Source organism: Poecilia mexicana, unplaced genomic scaffold (assembly GCF_051168715.1).
Source record: "Poecilia mexicana isolate PSO_F unplaced genomic scaffold, ASM5116871v1 scaffold_21, whole genome shotgun sequence".
Lineage (NCBI taxonomy): Eukaryota > Metazoa > Chordata > Actinopteri > Cyprinodontiformes > Poeciliidae > Poecilia > Poecilia mexicana.
This window is the reverse complement of record NW_028263390.1, coordinates 19,237,979-19,257,948: the sequence shown is the minus strand read 5'-3', so window position 1 is coordinate 19,257,948 and position 19,970 is coordinate 19,237,979. Positions and strand designations below refer to the sequence as shown.

Genomic DNA, 19,970 nt, shown 5'->3' with positions numbered 1-19,970 from the left:
GCGAAATGGGTCAGCAGAGGGAAATATTTAGATTAACATTTTACCAAATAATGTAGGGGTGTCCAAAGTGTGGCTCGGGGGCCTTTAGTGTCCCAAATGATACAAATTTGTCCCACCGGCTGATGCAGATGGAGACGATTTCTTCTCCAATTAGGACAACATTAGGACACAAAATAAAATCTCCTCACAAAAATGTCAGATATTACAACAGAATATGTAGGTTATACTAAGAAAAAGAAAAAATAATAAAATTACAAGAATAAAGTCAAAACAATATGAGAATAAAGTCATTTTATTTTGAGAATCATATAAAAATCGTCGAAATAATACGAGAGTAAAGTTACAATAATGAGTATAAAATCACAATATTTTGAGAATAAACTGTGTTACAAGAATAAAGTTGAATTAATAAGAGAATGAAGTGATTTTATTTTGAGAATAGAATCAGTTCCTATTCTGTTCAAAGGATTTGCCTTTAAATTAACATTTATCTCTTTGTTTCTAATTTGTAAACGTATTGCTCGAACTTTGTTACTTCCTATAATTATTACACACTGAGTCCCTTTATGTTTGTCTCATCAGGTGGAAGAAAATCCTGCAAGAGATAAAAGAGGAGCATAAAAACACCAGAGAGATTTTCTCCCTCTGGCTTGAATACGCGAATCTGTCTGAGCGCTTTTCTCTTCGTTTGCAACACCTGAGGAATGAGTGGGAGGAGTTATCAGGTTCTTCATCTAACGATGCAGAAACCACAGTCTGCTGCGTCAAGGTGAGTCAGAGTCTCATCAACTTTATCCCAACCAGAACTGAAACAAAGTCATTTTCAAGAAAGAGGAGAAGAGATTAATTTAGGAAATTCAGACTTAAAGATGATACAGGTGAGGATGGGTGACCTGTTACACAAACATGTTCATCAAATATTTTACATAAAATCGTCCTTAGATAATGAGATTTTAGTTTTGAGCTCCTGTCAGAATGTTTTTTTTTTCCCAGAATGTTGTTGATTTTTTTAAAGCGTAAGAAAAAAGGTGGGGAAAAAGTATTTTTTTTTTCTAGATGACCAGTTGTAATTTTCTCCAAATAGAAATTTTTTTTGGAAAATATATCAGTGGTATTAGTCTTAATTGATTACTTGGTGCCAATATTTTTTTTATCTGCAAAAGTAGAAGCAGGGACTGGATATTCGTTAATTTTTTTAGTCTGTCTGCCATATTGGAATTAACAAAAAATTCTTGCAGTTGCAGTAGGTGGCCAGTAGTTGGCAGTGTATCATATCATGTGCTGTTGTCCCTTTCAGTGGTCTTTGTGCATTTATAAAGTAAAAATCTGCAAGAAAATAGCTGTCCACTGCATGAAAGGGTTGGATCAAAAGGAGCTACTTCTGGCCCCAAGCTTAACGTTTACACTCGCACGTGAAAGTTACTGCAAACAGATGCACAATTGCACAAAAGTACATCTTTGAAAAGCAGTAGTAGAGCCTCCTGCACAACAGCAAGTGGTTTCTGGATGGTGAGTCAACAACAAATGAACTCAGTTGTGTTTTCCAGCAGCCATTGTACAGCTCATACACCGGTGAAACCAGCTGGCGCTCAGTTGGAGTTGCTAGGTAACGGGGCAGACAGCTCATTTTTCAGACACCAACCAACATTAACCAACAAAACTCAACAGGTTTTGTTTAAAGCGCTTGAGGTGTTTATAGAGGCAGTTGAAACCCAATGGAAGAATGAAAATGTGCAAAAAAATGCAATAAGTCTCCTTTGAAAAGAAAATTGCACACCGGGAGTCTCCTTAAAGATACATTTGATTTATTATTGTTGTCATAAATTCACACAGAACAAAACTGTACTTGGTCCTGATACTAATTATCCTCTGGTACGTTAACCCAAAGTGCATTTCTATCCGTCTTTATGCTTTTCTGCTCAAAACTGGCAAGAAAATACACAATAAAGCACTGAAAGCCTGAGCTTAAGTGCTGGAGTTTAACCAGGTTCACAAACCCTGTTTTTCAGCCTCCAAATGCATTTCTTTTTTTTCCTCTTTTCCTTTTTTTTTGTAATCATTAGATTCCCTGCTTGACTCATCTGTTCCAGGTGCAGGCTCGGGGAGTCCATGCTTTACGTTCCCGATTTAATTAAATGTTTTTCTCAATACCTGCTCTCCTATTCTTGGAAAGGAACGACGTTGCATGTACTTCTGTTGAGATACGACTGAAGATCTGCGTCCAGTCGGTGCGCCTGACCTCCTCTCTAACCTGTTGCACAACATCCAGATGACGTGTTGTTTTGCTCATTTGACCAAAGGAAAAAAAATACCTCCTTAGTTCCTTTCTCTTCCAAAGTACAGTGGAAGAAACATTTTGTTGTAACGTTTACTGCTAAATTGCTTTTTCCCACAGGACTAAAGCATCAGTTTACTTGAATGAAATAAGTGGAAAGTGGCAATACACTGCATATAAAAGCCTGCTGCTGTTCCTCAGCTTATCTCGTCTTTTCACAATGTAGAAGTTGCAGGATGCTGCTGATGAGCTGCAAAGTGATGCAGGAGATGTGCTGGCAGCATCCAAAGCTCTTCTTGGACGACTCAAACCTTCATCTGCAAATTTAATCAAATCAGAAGCCAGGTTGTTGAGTCGCGATTTCCTGCTGCTGAACCAAGCAATATTGGGAAAAAGGAGAAATCTGGAGGTGAGATATTTTACATTTGAGACATAAAGCATGTTGTTTACCATGGAGGTTGTTAAATATGACGTATTGTCTAAATGTTCAGGAGGATTTGGAGCAAGAGAGACGATTTAAAGCTCAGCTGGAAGCACTTGAGGAACAGATGCAGAGTTCGCTTTTTAAACTGCATGGGGGCGCATGTGATGCAGACACTCTGGAGGTTTTAAACTCCCCTTCTACATACCTTTAACTAAAACAACAACAACAAACAGACCTCATTTTGTATTTTATCTTAAAATCCAGCAGGTTCTTTTGGATCTCAGTGACATGACTCCATCACTGGTGGACGTTAAAGAGACGAGTGGCGACATAACCCTCAGCAACGAGGAGATGGAGAGAGTTCAGTCCCTCAGCAGGCTGTGGGCAGAAACCGTTACCAAGGCAACAGATGAAAACAAGTGAGACAGTTTGATCTACAACATGTAATTATTGCTATCTAGAATCCAAACTGCAATGGAGATAAAAGCTTGAGATAATGCACTATTTTTGAAAAATGGACAAATTACCAGAAAACACAAAAGTATATAAACTCACAAAAAATTTAATACCAAAGAAATATTATGGCGTGTAAATTTAAAAAGAGTAAAGCATTAAGTACTGAAGAACACAAAATCTTACCAAGAATTTTTGGTCTAGTTTCTCATGCAAATATCATAGTAAACTTGAAATAAGACAAACCAACTTAAAGTAACTTTTTAGCGAGATAGAGGAGCTTGTTTTAAGTAAATAACTCCTTAATATTCATGAAAAAGTTACTAGTTCTATTGGCAGATTATTTCACTTATAACAAAACATTTCAACGTTATAAGTTCATTTATCTGCAGACAGAACTAGAACTTTTTCATAAATATTAAGGAATTAAAAAAGTTACTTTTAAATTGGTTTGTCTCATTTCAAGTGTAGTAAGATATTAAAAAATAAAATAATCTGGCAGTTGAACTAGAATTTGGTTGCTAGGTGACGGGCTGGGCTTGGCTGGCGTTGCTAGGTAACGGCGCCAGTGGAACTGGAACATCTTACTTAATTATTTACTTAAATCAAGCTCCTGTATCTTGCTGAAAATGTACTTGTAAGTTAGTTTTCTCTTATTTCATGTGAACCAAGATATCTTCACCACAAATTAGACCAAAAATAGATTGTAAGGTTTTGTGTCTTTGTAGTGTGTTTACTGTTTGATTAGAGCTTCAACTTGTCACAAATGTGATAATTCCTGGTTTTACATTTATCAGATAGAAGGTTGTGTTGTGTCTTCAGTCTTAGAAAATCTTCTGATAAACAAAATGTACCGCAGATGAAACTGTGCACAACCTGAAAGGAAGGGTAATAATGCCACATCTTGATGGATAAAGTTGTAAAAAGCGTGAAAAACAAAGAAGTATTACTAATTTTGCTTTTTATAGGTATATGTTTAAGTAAAATGAACATTGTTCTTATTTATTTAGAAACAACACTAATGTTTTAACTCAGCAAGAGTTCAGAAATCAATATTTGGTGAAATAACCATCAGGTTTTCAATTGAGTCTTAATTTTTTCCAGAGCTGTACAATAAATTTCCTGTTTTTTACAATTAAACTTTTTTCCCTATCAGGATTTAAATCCAGTCTTACAAAGACTGTTCTCTTTATTTTATTTTATAGAGTTTTGCAAGATGAGCTTCAAAGCGGCTGTGATTTTGAAGAAAAATGTGAAAAAGTGAAAATGATCCAGGAACACCTGCAGCGAGAATCACTTTGCAGAAAAGATCTGAGTCACTCAAGCCTTAAAGAGATGCTGGCTGTCCATCAGGTTTGACAGATCTTACAAATTCATTCATTTCTTGAGTTTTTCTACCAATAATCAGAGGCTGTTCCAGCACATTCAACAAGTTTTTAATTATTATAGAAAGAGCACAGAATAATTGAAATGCTAATATGTTGTTATCTCAGGAAACTCCAAGTTCAGCCTCAGAACAAATAACTATTATTTATGTCAAACTTCTGAACCATAACTTTTCGCTGTGTAATCATGAGCTAATTTGTTAAAACGACAGAGAAGAATGAATGTCCTTCTGTTCTTTAATCTAACAAATCTCCCCCACAGAAACTTCAGGTTGAGGTCATGAAGGGGCATCAGCTCCTCCAGAGCCTCCTCTGTGATGCCCTCAGCTTTATGGAAAAACAAACTGAGGACAAAAGGTGAGTAATGATCAGGAAGTTCTTAACAGATTTATGGATTTTAACTGATTTAGGAATTAGGACTTAGTGCGCTGTAAAACATTTCAAGGTTTTTTAAGTTGAAAATGCAAGTCCACCCGTTGCATTGAAAATGCAATTTAAGTCGACAAGAAAGTTGTTTTGGTTTTAACTCAGAAATTAAAGTTCATGAAGTTGATTTAACAAGAGACAAGTTGTCTAAACATTTTTTAAAGATAATTAATTTGTATTGTGAGTTTTAACTCAATGCTGCAATTTAAACCAAATAATTATTTCACAAACACAAAATGCAAGAAAAAAAACTGCCCTCATCTAGTTAAAGAGCCTCATGTCTCTATTATTTCATTCTCAATATCAAGTTAAAATAACGACTTATTTTACTTTAGAATGATTTAATTTCTTGTTTCAAATTGCATGAACAAAATTTCTAATCTGATAATGAATTTTATTAAATTCTGCTCAATAACATTTAGTGTGACAGAACATTATCTTCAAGTTTTGCATTAAAATAAACATTTTCCTTAATAAAACACGAGTCAGGTCAATGTAACGCATTTCCATCTCAGGATACAAAAACATGCCGCTAAGCATTCTGGGAAGTAGTTCCCACTCCTGTCTTTTTCTTCTTTCAGCTTTTGAATTGTTAACCTAAAAACTCTAGTTTATTCAACTCTTGGGAGTTTTGACAATAACAAGTTGACACAACTTACTGCTGTAAGTTTATCTTTCACAAATTCACAAGATTCAGATTGAAAACTAGTAGACGCAACTAAATGCGGCTCAAATGTTTTAGTGTGTTTCAATTGTTTATTCTACCACTTAAGGATTAGAACCATAATTTCACATTGATTAATCAATTTATTGAAATAATCGCCAACTTATTTAGTAATTGATTAATCGTTAATTGGAGACTCAAAAAAGTCCAATAACCTGCTCAAAGCAGTAATCTAGGGAAAGTTGTACAAAAATCTATGTTAATTTTGCAACCGTCCTAAAGTAATTACATCAACTTGGTCAAATATTGACCCTTTGCACGTGACGTCACTCTGTTCGAAACAGTTCCCGCTCCGCCATGATGGACGTCAAAGCTACCAGTACGCTGCTGTAAAACCTGCCAAAAAAACGCACATCTGGTAACCTGATATCGTTTTTAACGAGTTGATTTCGCAGTAAAAATGCTCACAGGATGCTGCGCGGTCGGCTGCACAAACAGACAAATTTGAAAACCGAACTTGTCATTTTATTTTGTAACTTTTAACGTGGAAAGATACGGCTGTGATGGATAGCAACCGTTAATCACAATGACTGGCAGCCCTTGGTGTAACCGCGGATTTGCAGCGAACACTTTTTACGAGGTAAGAAGATTAACGTTCATTTACTTTAGAAGTATTTATGACGGATATCAAATATCGCTTTATGGGATCTCAGTAACCACGGGAACAATACCGCACCGTCATGTAGCCTAGCATGTACGAAAAAACTGGTTAGCATCTCGTCTTTTGTACGTTTTTAATGCTGCTCCGGTGTAAAGGGAAGCGACGTTTATGACATAGTAATACGAATCATCTGCTGTGAATTCAGGCAGAGTCGGTAATTTGATCAAAACGTCAGGAGGGAGGAGGTATGGGTCGGTTTCTAAGCTAGCCATGTCCAACTTTTGTAAATATCACCGTCTATGAGCCTCAACCAGGTGTGTTACGTTCAAAGGCAAATTAGCTTGATTCAAACAAGTAGAAGCCATGAATAAACTGCCAAAAACAACTTTGGAAAACAATTTCAGTCGCTCTGTTCAATACTCCCGTCCCTCACTTCAGACGTCCATCATGGCGTCTCGAATGATGACGTATGACGTCGTTGCGAAGCGTCAGCATCCGAGTGTTTCCAATCGTTTTCTTGGTGAAGATGGTTTTACTAGCAAATATTTTTGGACAGGTCTGAAATGTTCTCATGGTCATCCAGTGAGTAAGGATCTTGCTTTGAGCTCCAGAGAGAGGACTGACGCTCTTATAAGCCAGTCCAGTCTTGTCCAGATGTACTGCCTTGTCCTTGAGGTGCTCTGACAGCTTTTTGGTTTTGACTAAAAAGAAGAAAGTACTCTGCGTACAGAAGGGCTTTAAAATCTACAGAATCACTTGAGGTCAGAAGTATTTGCAACCATTTGATTGATTATTTGTTCTTTGTGCCATATGGGTACAAAAACTGATTATTGGAGTTAGAATTTCTGCTTGTTGGTCTGAAATTTTTCAGAGAAGCACAAATTTATTTTTTTCTCTCTAAAGTTGAATCAGAGTAAACTTTTCTTGTTTAGTTAGAATTACCAAAATTGTTACTATTGCTAAATGTCAGAAAACTTAGCAAGAACATTTTCTCTTTTCTTTTTGAATATTTATTATTCCTTATTGCTCAACTGATTATTGAAGAGTGTAATTGAAATAAAGGTGTAATAAAGGTGACTTTGGATTTGTGAAATTGTGAAATTGGGGGGATTTTTTTGTGTAAAATTTGAATTTTGATATTTCCAAACATAACAGTTTGTTATATTTCAGTTTACGTCATCCCTGCTGTAGAATGTTGAATACTATCAGAATACATTATTAATAACGGTAATAAATAATGTTATATAATAATGAATTGAATCTGTTTTTATCTCCAAAGTGAGGCTGGAAAGGTTTGTAAACTTACCTTGAAAAGTGCTTGAATTTTACTGTGGCAAAAGTGTAGAAATCCTGTATAAATAGTTTTTTCTGCTCTTATTAGTTTGTTGTTTTATTTTATGATCACTTAGGATCTGTTTCTTTCTCAGTATCCTTTTTTGCTCTTTCCAATAGGAGCATGTATACTATATTTCTGCTTTCATGATTTTAATTTTGTACAATACCAAATTTTATGAATTTGTGTTCATTTCAGGTTTTTCTCCAAATAAAGCTGACGAACCTAAACTTTTTTTATTTATTTCGTGCTCAGATCTGAGCTCACGGTTCGAGTGGCGTGTCTGAAGCGGAGCTGGTCTGATTCTGTGGCTCTCGCTGCACACGACTGGACCTCAACAAAGGAGCATCTGCAGCAGTGGAGAATTTACCAACACGGTTTGAAATCCCTGAAGAAGCTGTTTAGAGAGGTGGACTCTCTCCTGCCCCCTAGTGGACCGGATCTTCACACGGTGCAGCAGCTGCAGAACGTTTCCGAGGTCAGTTGCAGATCAATATCAAATGTATTATTTTAATTATTTCATGTGCTAATTACATTTTTTGTCATTTTCCTGTTTTTGTTAAAGCTTATTGAAGAATCTCTAGGTCTGCACTCCTCTGTCTACGCCCGGACTGTTGAAGCTGGGAAACATTTGTGTGAAATCATTACAGAGTCAGAGAGTCGAACCCAACTGCAGTCAGAGCTTCAGGATTTGCAGAAAGTCTGGGAGCGAACCACCTTACTGCAAAGAAAGAATAAAGATCTGCTTAATAACACTGTCCAGGTAACATCCTGTGCTTTTTATCTGCAACATTTTCACATCTCATTTTTAGAAAATGGGATACATTCAAAGCAAAACATGGAAAATAATTTCAAAGTTTCGTTTTTGATATTTGTTTTTGTACACTGATTGATTTTTCTTCCTGTTAAAAAGGAGTTTTACTTTCCACTGCTGCCACATGCATGCCTAGTTTGAGAGACTCTTGCAACATTAACAACTAAATGCAAATACAAATACCAATAATAGGAGATTCTATCTTTAAGAATGAAAAACTTTCTACCATGAGGGATCATTTAATCAATCAATCAAATTTTATTTATATAGCACATTTAATCAGCGAGGCATTTCAAGGTGCTTTGCATAATTAAAGAAGAAATAAAAACAGTATGTGACATTAATAAATAGATGAAAAGTAAAGATAAAAACATATCTTTAATGTATTAAAAGAGACTACGTGTATTTGAGAGTAAAGAGTTTTAAAATGTTACATTTTCATGGTTGGCAATGCAGAAATATTGGTTTCTAAGAATCTTAACTGAGATTTTAAAAAGCTGGAAATATTTTCAGTGGCAGATTGAAAGCTGGAAAAGAATAAAACAGCAATAAAAATCCGTTTAAATGCTTATTTTGAGAAGTGATAATTTAAATCAGGTGAGATGAATTTTATTTCAGGAGTTTTGGGGTAAAACTTATTTAGAGACAAGCAATTTTTTTTATCTTAAATGCTAAATAATGGCTTTCAGCAAATGGCCTTTTAAAAAATCTGTATGTCCCAGTTAACGATTAATCGATTACTAAATTAGTGGATGATTATTTCAATAATCGATTAATCGCGATTTGATTCAGTCCAAGTTCTATAACAGATTTAATGCAATGGTTGCAGGTTTTAGAACAACAAAATGTAAAAAGGAAAATGTGCTGTAGTGGGGATTGTGTGACCTTAATCCAGGACATGATCTCACACACACACACACACACACGTACACACACACACGCACACACACACACACAGACTGCACAGCCCTGATCTCCTGCCAAGGGAGATCAAATCTCTTTCTGATCCACATCCTGAAACAGCTGGTTACCAGTGTCATTCCATCACAGCGACGCTGCTTTGTGCTGGGAGACCCTCATCAGCATAAATCTAGAAAGAGGGTGTTCAAAGTGAGGCGCAGGGGCCATTTGTGGCCGCTGCACTGATCTTGTGCGGCCCTCATGACCAGAATTCAAAAATAGGTTAGGACAAAACCACGACTTTTAAATTAAAATCTACTTACAGAAATGTTAGCTACAACACAAAGTGGTCATCTTTTCCAAGCCTTCTGGTTTTCTGTTGTTGTCATGGTAACTAGGCCACATCTACTCATTGACTTATGCTCTAAAGTACATCTTGGTGCACCAAAATCTGCTTTTATTTGCTGTATTCAAACATTTTTGAATGTGTTTTCAAATGAAGACTGACCTGGATCGTGTTTTTATTCGGAACAAACAAATTATTTTCCCAGTTTTCTTCAAAATTGAGAAATTAACAAGAAAAATGTGAAAAAACAATTTGAAGTTTTGGATCTACAATCCCGTTCCTACAAAAAGTAAATCTGATTATTTATTCAATTGAAAAGATTTATGCTTAGTTGTTGTTAAGTAGGTAAAAGAAATCACAATATTTTTGGTGATTTTAGTTTTTAAATTTATATATTTTTTGTACTTCTGAGGTGACAATTTGGCCCACATGACATAAAATTTGGAGACCCCTGATCTAGAATGTTCCTCTTTCTTTATACGAGACGAAGCTGCATGATCTTGTCTTGATAACTTTAATGCAAGCATAGCTTACTTTTGCTGATATCTAGTTAGATCTTTATAATTAGTGATTAATTTAACCCGAATATCTGCAGATTTTTAGTGACAGTGGTCAGTAAAAGTTGTGCTTTTACCACTTTAAGATGATCAGATGCAGGAAACGGCAACATGTTTAAGAAATCGCAACCTAGGAAACAAGGCCGACTTATCCTGTCTTACTACAGGCTCTGGCTCTGTTCTTCTGATTATATATAATCCCCTGTAGATAAAGAGGCTGTGACTTCCTGTTCAGTGTTCTGTTTGCATTTGAAAAGGAATCGTTTTCGCCCACTGTTTCGTTTTCTACCTACTGGACACATTTATTTAACCTTGTGAGGTATAAACATTGTAAAATCAAAGGGTTGATGAGGATTTTTTCAATGTTTTACTTCATAGATGCGGTCTCAGAATCAGGAAGCAGCAAGCAGCATCTCCTCTGGACTGGAGAAAGTTGACAATCTGCTTGCAGAAAGACCGGCGGACTCAGAGGAGGAGGCGCACATCCAGGTGAACAACTGACTCCACTTAACTCTTTTAATGGAAAACTAATTGAAAGCATTATATCTTTTTCCTCCTACTTGACAGGTTTGTGCTGCTTCATAATTTATCACATAAAATTCAGATAAGACACTGTTTTGATTTGAAAGTAGATATTTGCCTCATCTGTCTTTTTAAATTCAATATAATAATATGACACAGCAAAGTAACCTCTGTAAATTTTACAGAAAGTAATAAACAAATAATTGGAGAGAAAGTAGGAGAGTCTGTTATGTACAAGTGGGGAATTTTACCAGGCAGTGTTTCTGCAGAAAACGAATTGATAAACAAAAAAAAAAAATCTTCCCAGAATTTAAGTGTGGATTTCCGGGTAATGACATATTGCCAACATTTCAACATTTGTTTCTCATTTTCTTGAATCCATTTGTTGTATCTACGTTTTCAGGATTTCCAAATAAAATTTTTAAAGGAGATCTATTACACAAAATTCACAATTTGCACATTTTTTACTTTCATTTGCTACTAAAAACGGGCCAAGAAAATCCACCCAGCTGTTTATTATCAAAAAAAAAAGTTTTTTAGCGTCTGGAAAATGAGCTGATTGAAAAACGTTCCAAATGTAACATCACAAATCAGCAGACACTGTTACCTAGCAACCCAAGCAAAGCCCAGCAACCCATGCAGACCTCCAGCATGTTTGGTCAGCTGATTTTACCTCTGAATGCGTTGTACAATGGCTGCTGGAACAGAGAAATGTTTTGTTGTTGACTTAACATCCAGAAACCACTTGCTGCATTCTTGTTGGTTGTGCAGGAGGCTCCACTTCTGCTTTTCAAAGACGTACGGTTACATAATTGCGCATCTGTTTTCGGCCTTTTTCACGTGGGAGTGTAAACATTAAGTTGGGGGTGTGGCCAGCAGCCGCTTCTATGGATTTAAAGTGACAAGACACCCTAAAACAGATCAAAATAGGCAGAACTGAGACTAAAATCATTATCAAAGAATAATTTCAATGAACATGTAGATCTATGCTAAAGGAAGTGTAGTAGGTCACTTTTAATTTATGAGAAGCTCCCCACTACAGAGCCTTCCAGTTAGCCCCCCTTCCTCTTATTTAATGCACTGATGCTTTCACTCCCCTCCCCCTTTACTACCCCTTCTACCCTCCCCCTGTCCCGTCCACAGCCCTTTAATCTGGACAGTCAGTGCAAACCCAAGCGAGAGGTAAAGCAGCAGCAGCAGCTTGCATGGCCGCCTGCTGACCGTGCTGCATGATTCTGTGTGTGTTATGCAGGAGGCTGAGCTCTCTCTGCAGCGTTTGGCCGGCGGACTGAGGGAACTGGCCACCATGAAGACAGACCTGTCCCAGTACGTGGCGGCCAGTGACTCGGTGCTGCTGGAGCAGCAGCTGGAAATGCTCCACGCTCAGTGGGAAGAGCTGTGCACCAAGGTGAGAACCAAACTAAAAGTTTTTACAGATAGTTCGAGGTGGGTGAAGATGAGCTGGGAGGGGAAGGAGGGAAGAAGTTTCTGGTTTCTTGATGGCTGCACAAAGACAGGAGAACACACACGCACACACACACACACACACACACACACACGTTGGTCACACTGATTTGTTTGATGAAAGAATCGAAGTGTGCTGGTTCTTGGAGGGAAACCAGCAGCTTACTTTCTAACAGTTTAGCTTCTGTAAAGGAACCAGTTTCTCCTTACAAATATGGTTAATATTAATTATAAATATAAATCTCCCTCATTGTGTCAGCATGTGAGAATATTTACTCCCTGATTCAAGCTGTCCATCATCAGCTTGCTAACTTTGTGATTAGAATATTATTTTTGGTGACTCCACACATTCCTACACATGTTTGGTCTTTAGAAACCAATGGTTAGTTAGCATGTTAGCTGGTTATAAAGCTACTTACTATGAGGTAATTCATGCTAGTGCTAATTGGGCTTTCAGTTAGCGAAGCTGCTTGGACCTGCTCTCCTGTTGGCTGAAGGTTTTCAGATTCAGCAGCAGGAAATGTTTTAACTTCTTTCTGATGATGAATTGATTTGAGTTTTTTTGGCTTTAAATGTGAATATAAATTCCTAAAATGCGCATTTTTGGTCAAAATACCCAGAAGTAGTGGGTAGTAATTAGCTACATTCACCTGAGTAACTTTTTGGAAAAAAATTAGTAGTGGAACTATTTTTACTATGCTGTACGTTACTTTTACTTGAGTAATTTTACTATGAGTATTTCTACTCTGAGTAAAATTTCTGGATTTTCTACCCACTGAATGAAAAACAAACGTGTTTTAACCAAAAATCCACCAAACAGACTCACCTGCAGTTTTTAAAGTTTCATTACATTTAAGCCTGCCGCAATAATCAATTAATTCTATAATAGGTTATGATAAGTTTGATAATTTCCATTTAGGGCAGTTTTATTTACAGAGAAATCATAATCTGTTTTATTTATGGTTTTGGTTTAGTTTGTTTTCATTGGTTGATTTTCGTTTTATTTTGAAAATTCAGAATGTCTTCCAGTTCCAGTGTGGAGCATTTTATACAAAATGAAAGTTTAAATTTATAAATTAAAGTTGATGAAACTCATCATTAAGATGGCAGACTTGCATTATTGCACCATTATTGTATTAGTTGATTGGTAAAATGTTTTATAGTCTGTTGTTTATGTAAATTATTTTCATTTAGTCCTTAAAATATCAACATTTCCACTTATTTTTATATTTTGGTCTATCTGATTATGTAATTTTTAAATATTAAATGATTGAATCTGGTCAGTTATTCAGTACGTTAGTAGCTTTTTTCTAAATGCTTTTTTTATTCTTGAACACAGGTGTCAAACTCGAGGCCCGTGGGCCAAATCCGGCCCGCCATAACTTTTTATGTGGCCCTTTAGATTCAAGACTAAACACTGAATGAGCTTAATAATATTATGTTATTGATTGAATCAATGGAGTTTTTATCTGTTTACTGCCAAATTATATCAGTCAGTCCCTCCAGTTTATTGAGAATTATTATGGAAATTCACACAAAATTGACAAATCTCCACATTTTTTATGCTAATATATAATTTGGAGTTTATTGCAGATTTTTCTCAAAAATGGTCAAAAACTTTCTTTCTTGTACTGAACAGCTGCCTCAGCTTTAATTGTTGTCATGGCCCTTTAAGTTCATGATCTGTACAGCGAGTAATAAAAAGGCACATTTACCGCCATAAATAAGCTCAAATGTTTCCAGATTAGAAGCACAAACACTTAGATTTTTATTGCAAAAAAAACAAAAATCACAAAATCCTGGAGGGACTGAAAATATGTTCAATAATATTTAATTTTAAGAATTTATTGATATTTTAACAGTTTGTGATCAGGTTTTATCAATACATTCTGGCACAACCGGCCCTTTAAGAGCTTTTATCATCTTAATTTGCCCCAAAACAAAAATGAGTCAGACACCTCTGACGCTTACTTTTCACTTTTACTTGAGTAAAAATATGTTGAAGTAGTGCTAATTGTTGGCTGATGGGTTCAAATATTTCAATCTTTTTTTAGCTCTCCAAACTGTAGAGTTTGTGAAGTCGTGCTACTTATTAAGTCACCAGCATATTAAAAACAAACAACTTATCGAATTTCTTCATGACATGCAGTCACGAGTCTGTGGTTAACAGGTTGCAGGTTTTGTAGGTGGGGGTTTGGCGAGCAGATGGCCTGGCCGGCCTAAGGGAGGAGCAGGGACTTGCTCTATTGTTCCCAAGGCGACACTCGGTCCTCACAGGGTGACCGCAGCGCTCAATGCATCCCCGATTCTTCACACTGCAGCAGGACCATCTGCCTCTGTGCATTAATACCAAAGCAGGGCTCTTCTTAATAGCAAAAATGTTGATGACCAGTCAAATAGAGCAGCTCTAATCATAAGCCCTGAAACATCTAAAAGATCATCTGCCCCCTGCGCGGGTTTGTAATGGGCTGTTCTGCTGGTATTAAGCTGTCATTAGGAAAATGGACCTTGTTAATTTGAGCGAATAGCTCCACTCTCATGAGGGCTTCTGTCAATTCAGTTGATTACTAAATCAGAGTAAAAATCACTGAGTACATGTGAGCACATTTAATGTTCTGATTCTGGGTTATTTTTTCACAGCTCAATGCTTGGATTTCTAATGCTTTGTCCGTGCATTATATTTGGGTCACTTTGTTTCCTGAATGCATACCAATGTATCACAACAAAGTGTCCCGCTGCAGACTCAGACTCATCGAGGTCTTTGGCACCGCTCCTTTCACCATTACGTCATGGTGCCTGTAACTAGTACAGACACCTCTGTACTGGTTTGGGGGAAATAAATGTAAAATACCGTATTTTATGATCTAAATATGTGGTTTTCCTCTTTTAAGGAGAATATACACTGAACCCCATTGAAAACCTCCTGGTTATTCCACTAAATGTTGATTTCTAAACTATTACAGAGTTAAAACATTAGTGTTGTTCTAAATTATTATAAACTTGCTTTCTTTGCATTATTTGAGGTCTGAAAGCTCTGCTTCTTTTTCCTTATTTTGATCATTGCTCATTTTCTGCAAATAAATACAAAATAAGTTTTTGCTTGTAATTTCAGAGACATGTTGTCAGTAGTTCAGAGAATAAAAGAACAATGTTAATTTTACTCAAACATAAACCTACAAAGAGTAAAATCAGAAAAACTGATCATTTTAAGTGGTGTCTTACTTTCCAGAGCTTTAAGATTGTTAATCCTGATTGGTGCACTCTAAAACTCACCCAGTTGTCTTTAATGAGTTGAATCCAGTTTTTAAATTTGGAAAATAATTTCCTGTGAGTGTTTTTAGGTGTTTATGAGCTTTAAAATACAAACAAAAAAAGATGGGAAAATATGCATATTTGGAATTCACTGTTGACAGTATAAGTTGTCCAGTGTAGAAAAATAAAAAGATTATTGACTTTATTTGTAAGAAACTAATTTCTTATTTAAAGCTGGCATTTAACAAACTGCTCACCAAACACTAAATGTCGTTATCGTATTTCCGCCAGGTGTCGTTACGCAGACAGGAAATAGCCGACCGCCTGAATGCCTGGACCATTTTCAATGATAAAAACAAAGAGTTCTGTGATTGGCTGACTCAGATGGAGAACAAGGTGTGCCACAGCGCGGAGCTGAGCATCGAGGAAATGGTGGAGAAACTAAAAAAGGTATGAAGTCATGGTGATTTTATACCATTGTTGTTTGCACTTTTTTCATCAAAAGAACCTCAGATATGATACAGAAACCTTGAATTTGATTACAGTGTCTTCATTAAAAACACATGAAGCCAAGTGGTAGGTAAATTGTAGAATATATTAAGCAGATTAAATGAACTTTAATTTAACAACTTTTATTCCTTAAAAGTTAATTTTTTGTCTGTTTGCAATGTGAAATTTCCTGAGGTGATCCTGAAAAGTTGACCCGCTTTTGTAAAAATGTAAACGGAATAAGTTCTAAATGTAAATACTGTTTATAATAATATCGTTTTGTTGCAAGTCTGATAAGTTTCCCTGTTGCAGCTGAAGAAAAGCACTGCAAAAACACAAAATCCTTCCAAGTCTTTTTGGTCTGATTTCTAGTACAAACATCTTAGAAAACTTGAAATAAAACAAAATTAAGTGACTTGGTAGGAAAATATAGGAGCTTGTTTTAAGTAAATAATTCCTTAATAATGATGTAAAAGTTCCACTGGCGCCGTTACCTAGCAACGCCAGCCAGGCCCAGCCTGTTGCCTAGCAACCCAGTTCTAATTCCACTGGCAGATTATTTTACTAATAACATTTTTATGAGTTTGAAAACATTTCTTCGTTGTGCCAGCTGCTAGCATGTGCTTGTTCTAAATGAAAATCAGGACTTTCTTCTTTGATTTCCAATTTTGACTTCCAATGATTCACTTCCTGCTAAAGAGCCCCCTGGTGGTGGATTTAAAATCAACAGAAAAAAACCGCACTGGGCCGTATGGTTCAAAGCATGGGGAAAGTAGCGGCTTATAGTCCGAAAAATACGGTCTCTATCTATTTAAACCTGCCTGCATCATCATGGTGTTCATGTAGCTGTGTGGTCATGTGTCCACAGGACTGCATGGAGGAAATCAACCTGTTCAGTGAGAACAAGAGCCACCTGAAGCAGCTGGGAGAGCAGCTGCTGTTGGCCAGTGACCAGGCCAAGCAGACCCAGGTGCGCGGCTCGCTACAGGAAGTCAATCAGCGATGGAACAACCTCTTTCAGCATATCGAAGCCAGGTGAGAGCTGTCGCAGCGTCTGCTCAGCGGGAGTTTAGGTGTTTATATTAACCAAGCACTTCCCAAAACACTCTTCATGCCGTTCTGTGAGCACTTTGCAGAGATAAATAGTAAGGTGTTGGCAGGGTTGCAAGTCAAATTGTGTTTGTGTGGCGACATGAATCAGATTCTCAAGTACCGCTCTCAAAATTTACATCATTATCTTGTCAGAACAAACACCTTTCAGGGCAAAGCCACACTGCTGCAAAAAGCATAATTAAGTTCTGTGAAGCTTTGACTACATTCTTGGAAGTAAACAATAGCTTCTAAGGGTTTCCATCCACCTGCTGCTGTAAGCCGTGCCTAGCAGCTGTCGGGAAAACATAGCCTCTCATCTATGGACTGTGGAGGTTAAGCTCCTGTGTTGTTAAACTGTTGCTACCCCCCGTCAAACAGATGGGCAATCCTGTGGACGAGCAGGAGATACAAACCCCAGCTTCCCCCTCTGCCAGAAGCAGGGGGTAGTTTGGGCCGTCGGAGGGCTCAGACAGGACCAGATGTCCCCCGGTGCGCTCTGACCGGGCCCACTTCCTGTCACCCAGCGGTGTCAAACTCATCTTCGTTTTGGGCCAAATCCAGATCATGAATGCTCTTACAGGGCCGAATGTATTGATAAAACTTGTTCACAAACTGTTAAAATATCAATGAATCCTTAAAATTAAACATTACTGAACATATTTTCAGTTCCTCAAGGATTTCGTGATTCTTTTTGTGTTTTTTCTAATAAAAATCAAAGTGTTTGTGGTACTTATTTAGAAATATTTGCGGTAAATGAGACTTTTTATTACTCTCTGTATAGATCATGGACTATAATCTGAGATCAGTTAAAGCTGAGGCAGCTGTTTAGTACAAGTAAGAAAGTTTTTGACAATTTTTGAGAAAAATCAGAAATAAACTTCCAATTATGTATTGGCACAAAAAGCTACAGGGATTTGTTGATTTTGTGTAAATTTCCACAATAATTCTCAAACTGGAGGGACTGATTGATATAATTTGGCAGCAAAAAGATAAAAACTGCATTGATTTGACTGTTGAGTTTCAAAGTTGTTGTTTTAGAAAAATATGGCCGTGTTCCTAAAGGTCTCCATGTTATTTCACTTTATTACTTTTGCATGCTTCCTGTGAAGAGCTCAGATAGGACGGCGTTTACAGTCATACAGCTACTGCTAATGTTTTCTTAAATTAAGCACTTAGTGAAAAGTTTAGCCCTTCATGTTATGGAAAGACAGTTGGTACAAGAGAAAACTTCGGTTTTTAAGAAAATGGCGGCTTATAAATGAATTGTTAAGATCAATCAACTTTAGATAAAACTGAGCTCAGCTTTCAATCAAACCAAGATATGCAGTTAAACAAGAATTGCCTCATAATTAAATGGTGGGCAGCAGCTTTTTCAGGTTGGTTAATGAGTAAAATCATAATTTAAAAGCTGCTTTTTAAAGTGCATATAAAAAAATCAAGAACAGACCAGCGTGTTTTCATTGCTCTGTATGTTTTAATGCTGAAAAAGAAGTCCTTACAGTCACATCAGCATGGTTTATTATGGTAATAACTCTGAAGTACTGAGGGACCGGGTGGTAAATTTGCAGCTAAAGTTGGCAAACATCCTCTTGAGGGAGAAGAAAGAAACAAGATTTGTTTCCACGACTCTTTTTAATTTTGCTGGCTGTAGTTAATTTCGGTGCAAGCGATATAAATTGAACAAAGCAGATTTTCGCTGAACAGCTCCATAAATACAGTGAGAGGAATAAATGTCAGCCGGAGTTTTATCTCTTTGTAACTTCGGGCCCTCCTATGGTCAGCTGCACTTTGTTATCTCAGCTCTCAAGCCATATATCCTCATCCTCGGCTCTTTTCTGCTTCATTTTCTCCATCCATTCTGTTCATGTCCTCTTCCTGAACGAGCCCCTGCCCGGCTTTTTCTGTCTTTGTCTGGTCTCCGCATGAAGCTGCCGGCCTTTGTTAGGCTGTCAGAGGTGGAGAGGGAGGTGGAGGGAGAAAGAGGCTTGTTAGTTGAGCAGGATGGTTGCATCTGCAGCAGTACTCCAATAACTTACACCGACTGTGTTGGGGATTAGATGCATCACTGCACCCCCCCGATCCTTCCTGTTAATAGTCATTAGTCCCATACATCATAAAACAACCACTTAATCGCTGGGTTTCAGACACGTGGCCCGGATGAAGCGCAAAATTCAGATGGGGGTCAGGAAGTGGATTTCTCCGGTTCAAAACGGAGCGAAATGGATCACAGCGAGTAGCTAATGCCCTAAATGGGCTGGACCTGATGAGGCATCCACTTTGTCTCAGTAAAAAATGACTTCTCTTACAATGTTGAGGCGATCGACATTACTAACTGTCTGGAGCTGCAGACCTCAGATTACACGACGAGCCAGAAGAAAGTTTTAAAAAGCCTGGAGAATGCGGTCATTTAGTTTCAGGTTGGGTCAAATTTAGGATCAAAAGAAGCATTAAATGGCTGTCGACTTGTTTCTGCCGGGTGAGTAACGAGTTGAGCTATTTTAAGTAATTAGTCTATGATAACAATGCTACTGCTAACAACAACAAGCTAACCCATGTTATTTCTAAGTGTTTGGATCAACTTGCAAATTTATTTATCCAAATTCATGCTGGAGTTGTATGTTAATGTTGAGTCGTTCTGCATTTCTACAATGTAGGTCAACCATTCGGTTCTGCAGAAACCCCATTAAAACTTGGTTTGACCAAAGATAATACATCTTACTTTACATGTGACGGCTGCTTGTCTTTCTCAGTAACTGTCCAATAAAATATCATTTTAATTTAAACGATGCGATCGTTACCTCTTAGAAAGCGGAAACTCTGGCATTGTTGGTTTCTGCACCTCCTGTTTTTAGCTGCAGATTGTTGACACACTTTTCTCATAATTTCTCAGTAAGTTTTTAAAAATTAACTCCC

At 37.1% G+C, this 19,970-nt stretch overlaps 1 protein-coding gene across 5 annotated transcripts in view; it reads left to right on the top strand.

Annotated features, from left to right (window-relative positions):
- Window positions 1-19,970, top strand: part of syne2a (spectrin repeat containing, nuclear envelope 2a) — a 112,479-nt gene that overhangs the window by 76,305 nt on the left and 16,204 nt on the right. For all 5 annotated transcript variants that reach the window (XM_015003929.2, XM_088001799.1, XM_088001797.1 and 2 more), the window contains 13 exons: window positions 1-9; window positions 583-769; window positions 2,502-2,684; window positions 2,767-2,880; window positions 2,964-3,118; window positions 4,358-4,505; window positions 4,800-4,894; window positions 7,877-8,099; window positions 8,187-8,384; window positions 10,617-10,727; window positions 12,013-12,168; window positions 15,768-15,926; window positions 16,834-17,000. The exon at window positions 1-9 is cut by the window's left edge and continues 128 nt beyond it. In XM_015003929.2, the coding sequence (XP_014859415.2) occupies window positions 1-9; window positions 583-769; window positions 2,502-2,684; window positions 2,767-2,880; window positions 2,964-3,118; window positions 4,358-4,505; window positions 4,800-4,894; window positions 7,877-8,099; window positions 8,187-8,384; window positions 10,617-10,727; window positions 12,013-12,168; window positions 15,768-15,926; window positions 16,834-17,000 (1,905 nt within the window). The remainder of the gene's footprint in view (window positions 10-582; window positions 770-2,501; window positions 2,685-2,766; window positions 2,881-2,963; window positions 3,119-4,357; window positions 4,506-4,799; window positions 4,895-7,876; window positions 8,100-8,186; window positions 8,385-10,616; window positions 10,728-12,012; window positions 12,169-15,767; window positions 15,927-16,833; window positions 17,001-19,970) is intronic.